At 48.9% G+C, this 14,126-nt stretch overlaps 1 protein-coding gene across 1 annotated transcript; it reads right to left on the bottom strand.

Moving 5' to 3' along the window:
* Nucleotides 1-681: 681 nt before the first annotated feature.
* Nucleotides 682-3,537, bottom strand: CHAC1 (ChaC glutathione specific gamma-glutamylcyclotransferase 1). The gene is made up of 3 exons (XM_072622745.1): nt 3,101-3,537; nt 2,662-2,697; nt 682-1,977 (listed from the first exon to the last, which is right to left on the bottom strand). Exons 1-3 carry the CDS (start codon nt 3,329-3,331, stop codon nt 1,576-1,578), a joined length of 669 nt encoding a protein of 222 aa, XP_072478846.1. The 5' UTR covers nt 3,332-3,537; the 3' UTR covers nt 682-1,575.
* Nucleotides 3,538-14,126: the final 10,589 nt, after the last annotated feature.

Below are 14,126 nucleotides of genomic sequence, written 5' to 3'. Positions count from 1 at the left end.
AATAATTACCAAATGTCTGTCAGTGAATGGAGAAGCAATTATTAAGTGCTTGATTACTATGTGCCAGGCACTGTGCCCAGAGCCCACCTGTGACAACAGATAGAAAGAGCTAGAAAACTAGAGGCTCCCACCTGTGGCTCCCTGTTAGAGACTGAGGGACCTCCTCTAGATTGATCCCTTGGCCCTGATGGAAAGCAGTGCCAAAAGATGAAGATCTCTCTGCCCTTAGCAGTAATGCCATGGCTTTCCTTGTCTGGGAGCAAACAGGGGAGCTAGAAAGGTTCTTCAGAGCAACTGTGCCAGCCTGACCCACAGGACACCCAGATGTGGCATCTCTGATGCTTGTGTGACTGGGGCACACCTGGGCAGGTTGGTAAGGAAGACAGAAACTAACTGGAGGATTAAGAGGACATGAAAACCTTGATCTGTACTGCCTCTGCAGACCTTGAGCAGCAGAGACCTAGCCCCTCTAACTCCTTCAATTTCTTTCCTTAAAATGCAAGCAATGGATAGAGTGTCTTGAAGTTCACAGGCTAATATAATGGATTCTGTTCACCTGCCCCTTCTCTAGGTCTGCAAGGGTGGGACTGACCCAGGGCTCTCCCCTCCTCAATCACCCTCCCCATAGCCATAGCTTCTCCCAGGACCAACACCTGAGGAAAGAACCAAGCTTCAACACAGTATGAATAATGGGGTAGTTTATATGTAGTGGGCAGACAGAGAGACACCAGGTGATAACATTGAGCTTCCCAGAGATAGACACATTGACAAACTGAAAGACAAGTAGGGTCCCTCTCCCTTCTAAGAAACAGCCCGATGGATAGGTACAGACAGACACAAATAGGCTGAGCTGACAGATGGATGCCAGTGGCTGGTTCACCGAAGTCTTGACTCTAAGAACACTGGGTAGCATGTCCTCCTGCACGGAAGTCACAGCCCCCAGGCACAAGGAGAAAAGAGCAGCCAGGAACTTTTAGTGTCCAACAGGAGCAAAGCTTTGGCAAGACAGGGTCTCAGGCTCAGTTTGGACAAGGTTGATTGAGCAGTATGAGAAAGGACTCCAAAATCCCTGGGTTCCCCTCCCCCTCCCAAGAAGGGGGCCCAGGCTGGGTAGCCTGGTGATAGCAGCAGCAAGGAGGGGGGAGAGGAGAGAGGTTTGGCTAAAAGGGCTTCTGGGCAGTTCCAAGGTCCTCTGCCCCAGAGGATGAGTCTGGCCCTGCTCAGCAGGACTTCGTGGATCAGGGTTTGTTGCCCATATGCACCACACCATCATGGTGCAATAAATATATTTTCAAGTTACGTACGAGTGAATAGGATGAGGAGGGAGGGGGAAAGGGGAGATTGTCTAGAAGGAGGTGTATTAAGATGAGATAAGAAAGGGAGTTCCATAGAGCAGCAAGGGAAAGAGACCACCAATAGCACCTCTACCAAAGTCCTACTCAGGTAACAATCTCCCCAAAAGTCTATCCACCATAGAGGGAAGGTGGAGGGGAGAAAGAACGGGAGTTATTCCCCACAGTCAGGGTTAGTGCATACCCCATCATGGTGGGTAAGGGAGCTCTAGGTCCTCCAGGTTCAGGCCATGGCCAAGGTCTGGCCAGAGGGACAGAAGCAGGGCAGGAGGGCACCTACAGCATCCACAATAGCTGCCAAGTGCTCATCCTGGGCCTGGGGTCCACAAAGTCGAATGAAGTCCGCCAGACGGAGCAGGTACTCCAGGTTGTGACCAGAACGGCCGCTGCAGGCCAGGATCTGGTTGGCGATGTCTTCTTCCGGAGCTGGCCCCAGGTAGCCAGGGTTCTGTGGAGTGGCCACATAGGCTAGGGCGTGTAGAGGCTGGTCTGGGGCATCTTGCGGGTAGAAGGTCACTACCTTGGTGTCGTAGCCCCCTAACACAGCTTCCCGAACATCCAGATACTTAAGTGCTTCACTGATCTGCTCCCCACGCACCTCATATGCCACACCCCATGTGCAACCCTGTGGAAAAGGTAAGAAAAGAGAGTATGTTAGGGTCAGGCATGACAGTTCTCCTGCCTATCACATCCCTCCCCGCTGTTCCATAAGGACCATCAGTCTTGTCTTTTCTATCAGTACTACAGCTTCCTGGGAGACAGGAACTAATCTACCCAAGCATCAAACAAGCCCACAGGCCATCCATTAATAACCTAAGATAGGGCTCATATCCACTGCAGGGACACTCATTCCTCACCCCATAAGACATCAATTAATAACCCAGGATAGGAATTACATTCATTGCAGAGGGCACTCATTTCCCAGGTAGAACTATGTCAAGATACTTTAGGCCAGGGTTCTTAACCTGGGGTCCAAGACCTTGTTTTTTAAAATACAGATAAAAATGACAGATAACTATTTCAATATAACTGGTTTCTTTTGTAATGCTGTATATTTTATTTTATGCATTTAAAAACCTTATTCTAAGAAATGGGTCATAGATTTCATCAGACTACCAAAAAGGGTCACTTTTTGTGACACTAAAAATGTACCCTAGAGAGAACGAGTTCCTTTTCTCTCCTCTTGCCCTATACTTCACCACCACTATCCCCCAGATTAGGAAGATCTAATCTATCCTGTGGCCCCCACTCCTGAGCAAAGGGTTTTCAGCTCTACCTGGCTTCAACCTCCCTTGCCACCAATACTTACCTCATGGTCCTCAAGAAGGGTCACCACCCGACCAGGCTGGGGAAAAAAAGAGAGAAAAAAGGTGAGGAAGAGAGGAAAGGTGGCTTGAGTTAGAAATCAGCATCAGCTAGGGAGAAACATTTACCTACCACTACCACAGCTCCCACACAGCTAAGCCCTACACCCCTCTCCCTGACAGCCTTACGGACACCAGCATCCAGGGCTGAAATCCTCAGGTGGGATAAATGGGGCTGCCTTCTAGGTGTCCATCTGATGAGCCCCACTCCAGCAGACGAGCACCTCCCCAGGAGGGGTCTTACTCAGGTTACCAGCACCTGAGGAATGTCTCCCTCAACCCATCCATCATCCAATCATCAGTGAGGTGCCCTGGGCGTCCAGGGACCATCCCCACCCCCATCCCATGCCAGTGTCTCCAGCCTGGCACCGTCCCACTGCTCACCATCTTGTCGCTGCCCCTATGGAAAGTGTCTCCTTGCCAGAACCGACGGCTGTACCCGCGGACGAAGCCCACACGGCTGTTGCTGTAGGCGAAGTCTGGTCTCCATACTAAGGAACCATAGCCGAAAATCCAGAGTGCTGGGGGGTCGCTGTCCTCCCTGGGGGGCTGCAAGGACACGGATGGGGTGGGCGAGGCGGGTGGGGTTCTCTGGGTCGGCGGTTCCTCCTTCATGATGCCCGGGGTGTGAAAAGGATCTGGACTACGCCTGGAGTGACCTAGGAGTGCGGACCAGGGATCAGGACGGGACCCGGGGTCGGGATTGTGATCGCGTTCGGGATGGAGACTCGGGGCGACATCTGCTACAGCTGAGCTGTCCCTCTGGAGCCACAGCCCTTTAAACCCTACGCTCTGCCGGCCCCGCCCACGTCACCCAGAAGGCCGGCCCTCCAGGGGCGGGGAAAAGCCATGACAGACCAATCACCATCGGCTCTCTCCCTGGGCCTCTACCGCGCCGCAATCGTATTGGCTGGATCTGTAGTCGGTCACGGTCCATGCATGCTCACTGATTGGCCGGACTAAACCTCCGTCAAAACTTGGCAGGAATGATGCAACGGCGGGGGAGGTTTCCCGGAGCCCCGGCATGCAGCAAAGGGCCCGGAGGATTGCATCAGGCAGCCGGAGCGCGGCACCGGGCAGCCGCATCCACCAGCCGGCACAGGACAGCGGGCTTCAAACCGCGTGCCACCCGGAGGGGACCGGGGTCAGGCTGGAGCACGGGCAGCGTCCAGCTGGCGAGGAGGAGGAGGCGGTGACGGCTCGTGGCCGTCTCGGCGGAGGCCTCTCGGGGCGCCGCCCCCCCCCCCCCCCCCTCCGCAGTCCCTGAGGGTCACTCTGCGGCGCAGGGGTTGGCAGTGGACAGGCAGCTGGGCTTGAGCGTGGGTGCTGGCGCCGGCCGCTCCGTCGGCCCAGGGTGGGTCTCCTTGGCCCTCTGGGGCTGGCATCAGGCTGGCCAAAGACAAAGGCAAGCCGGTGCCAGAGGATCCCGGGGAGGGGGCGGCCGCGGTTCTCCGCCCACCATTTTGGAGGTCAATTCCCCCCTTCCGCATTTTCTGTTACCACCCCCAATACCGAGGTGACCGGGTCCGAGGCTACTCCACCGAGTGGCCTTTGGTCCTTACACCTTTGGTCCAGCTCCGGCACAGCGATGACTTCAGAGTCTCCCTCCGCATTCCGCTCAGGTGTCTCATGCTGTTGTCCTTCATGAGCAAATGGGGAAACTGAGTCACAAGGGTGCGTAAAGGGCTCTTTGCAGAGGCTGAGTCAAGGCGAGGGGAACCCCGAGTTCCTCCTTGTTCCTTCCGGGATGAGAGGGTGTCTTTGTGCAACCCTTGAGGCTCTGGACTAGATCACGCGGGACCTCGTGAGGGTCAAATGTAGACTGGATTTTTTCGGCCTCTGTAACCTGGGAAGACAAGTAGTGGTTGCGGGATCTATCGGATAAGAAACCCCCTCCCCCTTCTTCCTTCCTAGACTTCGGTCTGTCCAAGCTAGTCTGTCTCAGCTACGCTGAGAACCAACCCGTTTGGCTCAGGAAAGAGTTTGAGACCCTAGGATTACCAACTTGGGGGGAGGGGGACTGAGATTGGGGGAATGGCTAAGGGAGATAAATAGAATAGAGAGAGATCAGTGACCCTGGTCTGGAACTGGGACTTGAGGAGTGTAAGAGGGGAGAGTTGGAACTCTTCAGCCCAGGGATAGGGGAGAGGCTCAGGAATTGAGACCCCAGAGGAGGATGCTGAGGCAAGAGTCATTTGGTTGCTCTCTCAGAGCGCAGTTTCAGTAAAGGGACTTCCCCAGAGTTTCTGGCCATAGATTTAGAAAATAAATACATGAAAGAAGGAATGATAGCAGGAAACGCTAGCAGCTCCTGTTCTAAGAAGAGAATTAGTTTAGTTATGCCAGATCCAGAGGTTTCTATAGGTACAGCCAGCCCTGGGCAGAGGAGTTAGGAAACCAAGCGACTATCGTCCCAAAGGGATATGCAGCTCTGGACAGTAGGTGGATGAACTGACTCCCTATTGTCTGTTCCACTGGACTTCCAAAGCCAGCGATCTCTGACACACAGACTACTAGGGACACTAGTGGGGTGGGAGGGAGGGTTGCTGAGCAGACTGACCTAGAGAACTGAGCTCAAGGCTTAGACAAGATAAAGTTAAAAAAAAAAAAAAAATCCCTGATTTCCAGCTGTAGGGAACAATGCAGATTGCAACCTCACTAAGACTTAGATGGCATTGGAGATTTGCTGTGACCAAAAAGGTCACCATCACCCTGCATCCTATCTAGTAGGTGATAAGCCTCTGAAGTTGACTGGATTGGTCCTAGAACAGTGTACACACAATCTGTTGTCAGACCTAGAAGAACAGATAGACTAGTGTTTGACAAAGGAAAACAGGGTTGGGAAGGGAGGAGAGATAGGGTTTGGAGTACCTACTGTCCCTTGCAAATGCTGAACAGAAGTGCCAGGTGATGTGGATTCCTTGTCTTTAGCATAGATCTGCTCATTTGGTATTCTCTGTGTCTGCTCATTTGGTATTCACTGTGCAGTGTAAAGTATTGCCTCTCCCTAAAATGATTGTTTGTCTTGCCTCATCTCCTTCATTATTTTTCAATCCAAACTCTCTTCCAAGTGAGGGGAAGACACTATTACTTTGCTCTTTGCTCTCTGGAGAGTGGAGACTTCTGAGAATACTTGGCAGGCATGAAAAAAATAAAGTCTAGAGATAAGGTCTGGTGGGATCTAGTGAAGGAGTCCTTGGCTCAGTCTAATTGTGTGACCCTGACTCAACCCAGTACCTGTCAAAATTTTCTCAAAAGTCTGGTCAGGGGTCCTTTTTACACCTTACCCAGGCTGCACACTAGTATGCCACAAGGCCTCTGACTACAAATTAAAAACCAATACACTAGGCAATGCCTGGAGTTTGATCTTCCCTACCATCTCTTATCTTTTTTGGCATTAGCCAGCTTCTGCTCTCCACCTCCCCAGATATACCCCCCTCAAAAAAAAATCCACAAACAAAAAAATTAGAAAACCCATATTCAACATCATTGGATGCAGTGTTTAGATGCTGAGCTCCTGGAGGAAAAGGAATATAGGACAGCTCCCAGAACAGCCCACACTGAGGGCATAGGTACTTACGTTAGATGTGCCCAAGCCCCATATCCATCCAGTGCAGTTTGGTATGATTTGTGGATTATTGGCTTGTCTACACATCCATTTCCCATCAATTTTCCCTGAATTCTCTGTTCTTCCTTATTTATCATCCCATCATACAATCACCTTTATGGTTGTAAATATACAAAAGTCTGGGATAGCCTCAGCTGAGTGAAAAAGTCAGTGAGACAATAAGCATTTATTTTAAAAAGACAGCTATGTGCCAGGCACTGTGCTAAGTGCTAAGTATACAAAGAAAGACCTCTCAAAAATCTTACAGTCGGCTCAGATTCATTCTGGTTCACTGGCATGAGTGATCCAAATGCCCAGATTCCTTAAGGGTTTACCCAATATGGTGGATCTTTAATAAACTTTGTTTTACTTTGACTGAAAACAAAAAGAATCTCACAGTCTAATGGGGAAGACAACGTTCAAACAACAATGTACAAAAAGAATGAATTTGAGATCATCAACAAAGGGAAGGCACTAACGTTAAAGGAGGTTGGAAAAGTCTTTTTAAAGAAGGCAGGACTTTAGATGAGACCTATAGAAAGTCAGAGAAGCCAGAAAGTAAATATGAAGAGAGAGAGAGAGAGAGTTCCAGACATGGTAGCAGCCAGAGAAAAATGTAGAGAAATGAGAAGATGGTCAAGGAAGAGCAAGGTGGCCAGTGTCACTAGATCTCAGAATGAGTCCGGGTGAATAAGACTAGAAAAGTGGGAAAGGGCCAAGTTACAATGGGTTTTAAATGACAAACAGGATTTCATATTTGATCTCATCATTAGAGGGAGCCACTGGAGTTGATTGAATGGAGGGGAGAGGTTAGATCTGTTACTTAGGAAGATCAATTTGACCACTAAGTGAACTACAGACTGGAGCAGGGAGAGATTTGTTGGCACAGACCATCCAGGAGGCTATTGCAACAGATGGCATAAGGTGATGAGAGCCCATTCCAGAGTGGTAGCAGTGTGAGAGGAGAAAAGTGGGCATTTGTGAGATATGTTGCAAAGGTAGAATTAGCAGAACTTTGCTTTAGAGCAGTATATAATTTGGTGCAGGGTCATAAAGTCAGACAAAACTTGAACCTGGACCTTCTTGATTCTCAGGAATATCTATCCATCATACCACCTTGCCTCTCAAACAATGCTGTAAGATTTACAAATATATACATATATATGTATGCAAGTATATGTATGTATATATGTATAATATGTGTGTATATATAATATATAATATGTGTGTGTATATATATATATACACATGTATACACATATAAATAAACTTGGTTAGACAGGGCTAAGAAATGGACTTTTGATTTTATTAATATAGGGAACATCCTATGAGGAACTCTCCCACTTCAAATGAAAGTCTAAATCTTCTCTGAAATTTAGTTTTAGAGATTTACCTAAAGCCCTGAGAAGTTATATGACTTGCCCAGGATCACACAACAAGTTGGTATCAGAGGTGAGACTTGAAACCAAGTCTTTTGGGTTTGGAGTCCCGGTTCTTGCAACTACAGCACATTGTCTTTCATGAGGTAGATGCATTAACCCATTTTACAGATGAAGAAATAGATTTAGAGAGTTTAAGGGTCATCCAACTGGTAACTGTCAGATATGGGGTTCAAACCCAGTTCCCTCCTGTCTTGAAGTCCAGAAGTCTTTCCACTTGGAAGAGAAACAATTGTGTAGATAATGGAAAATGATGGAGAATTAAGAAATCTTTTCTCTGGCATTTTGTGCTGCTTTTTGGACTTTGAAAACGGGTAGTGTTTGATGTCCTAGGAATTCACAAGAGTTCAAGTAAATAAGGCAGTCATTCTATAAAGCTGCTGACCTATGAGAAGCTGGCAACTTTTCCATTTTCCCAGTCTGTCCCCTGTTCCACTCCTGTCCATGCTTCTGTTCTATCCAGAAGATAAGAATGTCCTCACACTAAATCAAGATTGACCTAAGTTTGCTTGCTGTCTGCCTCATACCTTCCTCATCTGGCAAGAAACAATTAATGTAAATGTTTTGGTTTAAAAGGAGGAAATCCCAGTTATTCTCATATCCTCACCCCTGATGGGCTTCAGAGTAAAATTTCATGCTGATCTTTGTAAACAGAGTTGTTACTAATGTGTTATTTAAATAATTTTCAAAGAAGTCGTCAACAAAGGAGTTCCTTAAGTCAAGGAGGTGATGTTGTCTCAAAAAAGTTATCAAGAAAATTACTTAAAGCCACAGAGGAGATATTGGCAAAATGGAGTTTTCACCAGAAGAGTTACTTAATCAGAGAGAGGAATGATATCCAAGAGGACTGATATCAAGATCTGCAGAGATGAGCTACAATGGGATAAACCTCTTAGAGGTAATTGAATTGACTATTACTGATCTACACAGATGTATATGGTAGAAGAGATGATATGCATAAGGCCAGGGCCATCAAAAGAAAGTTTGGAAGCCTCCAGTTGTCTTTCCAGTTCTTGTACGATCCAATGGGACTCTGACCTAAGTGCTCTTATCCACCACACCTGGTGGTGTAGAGGATGTGAGGATGAGGTGGTGAAGATGGAGAAGATATCTATTGATTCTCTGGTTGGGAAGAAATTCAACACTTATTATTTGTCTGCTGTGTGCAAGGCACTGTGGATAACAAATAGCACTCTTGCTTTTAGGTGGTAAACAAATAAGGCAGCTATAACTGAACATCGGATTTGGCATTGTAGGACCTACGTTAAAATTTTGCCTTACAATTTGTGACTTTATACATACTTTACCTGTGGGCCTTAGATTCCCCATCTGTAAAATAAGGGGACTGAACTAGGTGATCTTTGAGCTTCCTTCTGGCTCTAGAGCTATGTTCCTATGATTGATTCTGTTTTGGGGGAGGGGAAACATAGATTGCACACAGAAATATTATAAAACAAGGAGTGATGGGGCAAAGGAGAGAGCCAGTTACCACTTTTTTTCTTGTACATGAAAGATCAAGACTTGGATCTCAGGTCCCATATACAGTATATCTGGTCTTTCAGAAACCATTGTATAGGGATGGGAAACAGGAGGGGGAGGAGAGTGAACTTTTCCTCCTTTATTTGGCAGGCTCTTAGGCAATTTTCAAAAGCATCTAGGTGGCTCAGGACCTGGAATCAGGAAGACCTGAGTTCAAATCAGGATTCATACATTCATTGGCTGTGTGACCTAAGGCAAGTCACTTAAACCTCTATTTGCCTTAATCCACTATAAAGAGAATGTCAAAGCACTTTACCAAGAAAACTCCTTACAGGCAGAAAAGAGTTAGACATGACTCAATATCAACAAAAGTTTCTTAGGGTCAATTACTGCAGGTAGCTGTGTTGGCAGAATACACTGACAATATTGCCACTTCACCTGGGAAAGGGAGAACCCAGGCTTTCTGGTCCTTGGCATTCTGTGGTTGGTGAGCCTTGGAGCAGAGAAAGACAGAGTCGAAGTACAGATCAAGATTCCTGGGAGCCAGTAGCAGCAGCAAAGGAACCCATGGAGAGGGGCAACTGTCCAGGACAGACTTTCCTCATCCAGCTCTGCTCCTGGTCTGTTTCCCAGTTGGCTGGTCTATTCATCAATTTGATAACATGCCAACATTTAAATACCTACCGTGTGCAAGGTACTGATCTTGGCTCTAGGGAGAGATGAATAAAAGATAGATCCCTATCCTCCAGGAGCTTATGATGTACCCACATAATATAAGGTAAAATGAGCTACTCCAGAAGGAGGGGTAGAGAGACAAAATGCTATAAAAGAATGAGGAAGTGATCACTTTTAGCTAGGAGTATCAAAGAAGCCTTCATGAAGGAGGTGGCTGCAGACCTGGGTATAGAAAGATTTCAAGGTGTATAGATTCCAGGCCTGAATTACAGCCTGCCTAAAGGCACTGGGTACAACTGACTGAGGCATAAGGCCAGGAGCCGCTAAAAGAACAAACAGGGTTTTCACCCCTCTCGTTTCCCAAGGACCCTGTGCCCCTAAGTGGGAGGATGTAAACAGTCCATCATATCCCAGTTGCACCCTTCTCATTGCTTGTATCTCTCCATGTTGGGCTGAGTTTGCTTGTCACTGTCACAACCTAGGTGGGCAGAGGCTCACCGTGGGTCAGAAAAATGGAACTGGACTATATCCGTGGACACCAAGGCCACTGCCTTCTCAATGTTTCTCTTCCATAGAGCCCTGAAGCTCCGAGAATGTTCCGAGATCTCCTATACAGCACTGGTGACGCAAATTGGAAAACCAAACCCAGGTGTCCGAGCTCCCAAGCCGCAAGAGGCAGTGATGTTTGCTCTTTGTCGGACACATCTAATCCCCCTCTTCGAGACTGGATAGAAGTTGCTCCCCGAGCGGCGAAGCCCAGGGGAACTTTTTACCTACACCCTGTGCCCTGGGACTCCGTATCCAGTGATGCCGCAGGAACAGATTGGAGGAAATTGAGAACGCAGGGACCTGGGACAGCACTCAGTCCACCCCGGGCCATAGGTACGCTGGCACCAGACTTAGAGTCCAGTGCAGGCAGCAGCGCCCTCTGGCGCCAGACTCAGTAGAGTCCGTCCCGTCCATCCCCACCCCAATCCCAATCGCACCCCTAGTCCGGGTCTCCCTCTGGAGAGAAAGGCTGCGCTTCTTTCATCCCGCTTCTCAGCCCCATAACGGAGTCCCTCAGAGCTCTGGCCAGGAGTTGGGGGTGGGGGATGGAGGGTGGAGTCGGAGGTGGGAGGCGGGTGTAAGGCGGGACGTGGCTTGGGCCAGTCTCCCTCCCCCAGACAGGCTCCGGGAGGCGGGTGAGAAGCCGGCGATTCAGGTTCCAGAGAAACTCGCGTCCTTCGACCGCTTCCCGCCCCGGGAAATGAGCCGGGGTCGAGAGGCAGCAAACAGGAAACTGGACTGTAACAATGAACACGGGTGGGGGCGAGGTGGGGGGAGGGAGGAAGAAAGGATGGATGGGGTAAGGGCTGGTAGGAGGAGGGGTGGGCCAGGAGCCCCCCCCCCCGGGCCCGACTCCCCGGTGCCAGGGCCGATGCCCGCCCTGGGCACTTGGAGGCACAGAGCATCCACTCTCCCCGCACCTCCAGGGGCTGGTCTTTGCTGGGGCCTGAGCGCGGCAGCTGCCCTGGCAGGTGTAGCGCTGACCCCGGGCTCTGCGGGGCGCTCCCGGGCCCTTCCGACCCTTCAGTCTCGGGCCACGGTCGGGACGCGCAGACCAGGCTCTTTCAAGCCTCACCACGCTGGGGCTCAGTCTTCTCGGGGCGGGGGTGTAGGGGTAGTGTGGAGGCGGGGAGAAGGAGGAGACCGCCCCGGGAAAGCAGTTCCGGGCCCTCCCAGGCACAAACCCATCCCCAGGATAGGAATATAGTCATAGTTCGCTGAGTGAATCACTTCCATTCCCACCACTGAACGCGTGAGGCCACGTGGGGGGAGGGAAGGTGTGGGGAAGCGTTCCCTAGGGATCAGCCGCTCGGAGGAAACCCCAGAGCCAGGTTTCCCTGCGGAGGAGATTGCAGGGTCACAAAGAGGGGGTCAGGGAGTGAGCGGGGTGTGGTCTACCACAAATCCCATCCTTGCAAAGCAGGTTTGACGGTTAGATTGCAGTGGTTTGGGAGACAGCGAGCTACCTGTATTCAAATCTCCCTCTGACCTATAGTGTCTGTGATCCAACGTAAACTCTCTAACCCTGTTAGTGCTCTAGGCAATCCACCTTGGGAGAGAGTTTCCTTATCCTGGAGTATTCCATACCCATGGAATCACAGGTCCAAGCAATTTTTGTAAAGCGAAACCTCGATTTCAGGACACAGGTAGAAGGAAGGAGAGGGTAGGGAGCAAGTGGGCACAGTTTTTCAGTTGTCAATAGCTCCCATGGCCTCCAGTGACGAGGCGGGGATTAGGGGCTGGGGTGGGGAGAAGCTGATCAAGTGTGCAAGGTTAACCTTCCAGGCCCTCAGGCCGAGTCGCGCTGTGATGGTTCCAGCAGGAGGGACTCTAGAGAATTCTAGCCCTTGCAGGTTCTTGAAGATTCCCTACTGAAAGGCAAGGTTGGATATCTCCTGCCAGTTTCATGAAAAAAGGTTATGGGCTCCAAGTTTTAAGAAATTCCAAAGCGCACAGTTATTCTGGGAAATACCAGTTTAGGTTTGATAAAATGATTCCCAAGGGATTCTTAAAAGCAATTCACAGTTTGTTTACAACTCAAACCTGGCCTTGACTCTTTTAAACCTTGGACATTTCTTAGGTTACCTTTTCACTTAGCACAAGTTTGGATGTCCTTAAGAATGAGGGGAAAGACTTGGACCCATAAGGAATTCTACCTGGAGTTCTTCTACAGGAGCCAGTCCATATTAGTAGGAGGAAATTCAAATCTGGTAGAGGTTATAGGAAGACAATTCCCCTGCCCTTGGACACAACTAACTGTCAGCCGTGTGAAAAAGCAGACTTTATAAACCGTGGCTTTAAAGCTCCCAAGGAGGAATGTGACAATTTCTCTCCCTTTGATGAGAAAGGAGGCATTATCCAAGTTCTGAGCAAACACTAACAGAAATACAGACAGAAACACACACACACACACACAATCTAAATCTGTACAGCCAGACAAAGCTTTGGGAGTCTCCTTTGGACTACATGTGGGGTTGGATTCATGTCTTCTGGGAACAATATCCCAGATGTAGGCAACCCTACTGGTCTCTAATTTAGGTGGCCTGTCTCAATGCAGCCTTTCAGTTTTTATTATGTGGACGTGCAGGGTTGCGGGTATCCTACCTGTCCTCCCCCCACATGGGAGCCTCGTCATCTCTCCCCCATGTCCTGGCTACAGCTTCCCCCACCCCCATGGCCCGGGAGCTGCTTTCCTGTTTCATTTTGGGCAGGAAGAGTGAGGTCGTGTTGTCCTTCCCATCCCTGCCGGCACAGGCTGTGGGAACAGCACTTTGACTGCTTTCCTGTTTGATACCCTGTGTGTACAGCAGGACAGAGGGTGTATATCTCTGACTGTATCTTCTAGTGGGTGTGTGCATGTTTGTGTGTGCATACATTAGTATTAACCTGTGCATATATTTTACACAATCAGTACCTAGGTCAGTGTGTGCATGCTAAGTGTCATGTGGAGCGTGAGCAGGTCCTGTGTTTGATCCTGGTACTTAATTAGGAGCGAGGCATCTGGTGGGTTTATTTTGCTTTGCTGGGGACAGGCTCTGAGCTCAGAGCATCTGCTCAGCTTTTTGTCAATGGTTTTTTGAGGCCCTTAAAAAAAAAAAATCATTCACTCCAGTGACTGTGTATGGCTGGTAAGAAGTACAGTCCTGGGGAAACCATCCTGGGTAAAGGCAAGATAGAGCTGGGCAGAGATTGGAAACTCCCTCCCTCTCCATTTCTTCAGCTGAAGAAACATGCATATCGGTAGAATTGGCTCTTTCTACATATCCTCCCCCACCTCAAATACCGTACCTCATGCTAATTGCTACATGCTAATGTTTATAGGAGTGAGGCTAGTGATACCTCCATAAAGAGTACAATCTGCAGAGCTTTCCTCCAATTTACCAGATAGCAGCACCCTAAGGGTATCACCCCAAACTCCCCAGCTCCCATCATAGCAATGATAGCTAGCATTTATGCAGAGCTTTAAGATTTTTTAAGAATTTTAAAATTAATTTTAAAATTTAAGAATTTTATGAATGTTAATTCATTTGATCCTTGCAACAACCCTAAGAGGTAAACGCTATTATTATCCTCATTTTGACAGATGAAGAAACTGAGGCACAGGGAGGTTAAGTGGTTCACCCAGGGTCACAGAGCTAGTGTCAGAAGCAGGATTCCACCA

This window comes from Notamacropus eugenii, chromosome 7 (assembly GCF_028372415.1).
Source record: "Notamacropus eugenii isolate mMacEug1 chromosome 7, mMacEug1.pri_v2, whole genome shotgun sequence".
Classification (NCBI taxonomy): Eukaryota; Metazoa; Chordata; class Mammalia; order Diprotodontia; family Macropodidae; genus Notamacropus; species Notamacropus eugenii.
This window is presented reverse-complemented; position numbering and strand designations above follow the sequence as displayed.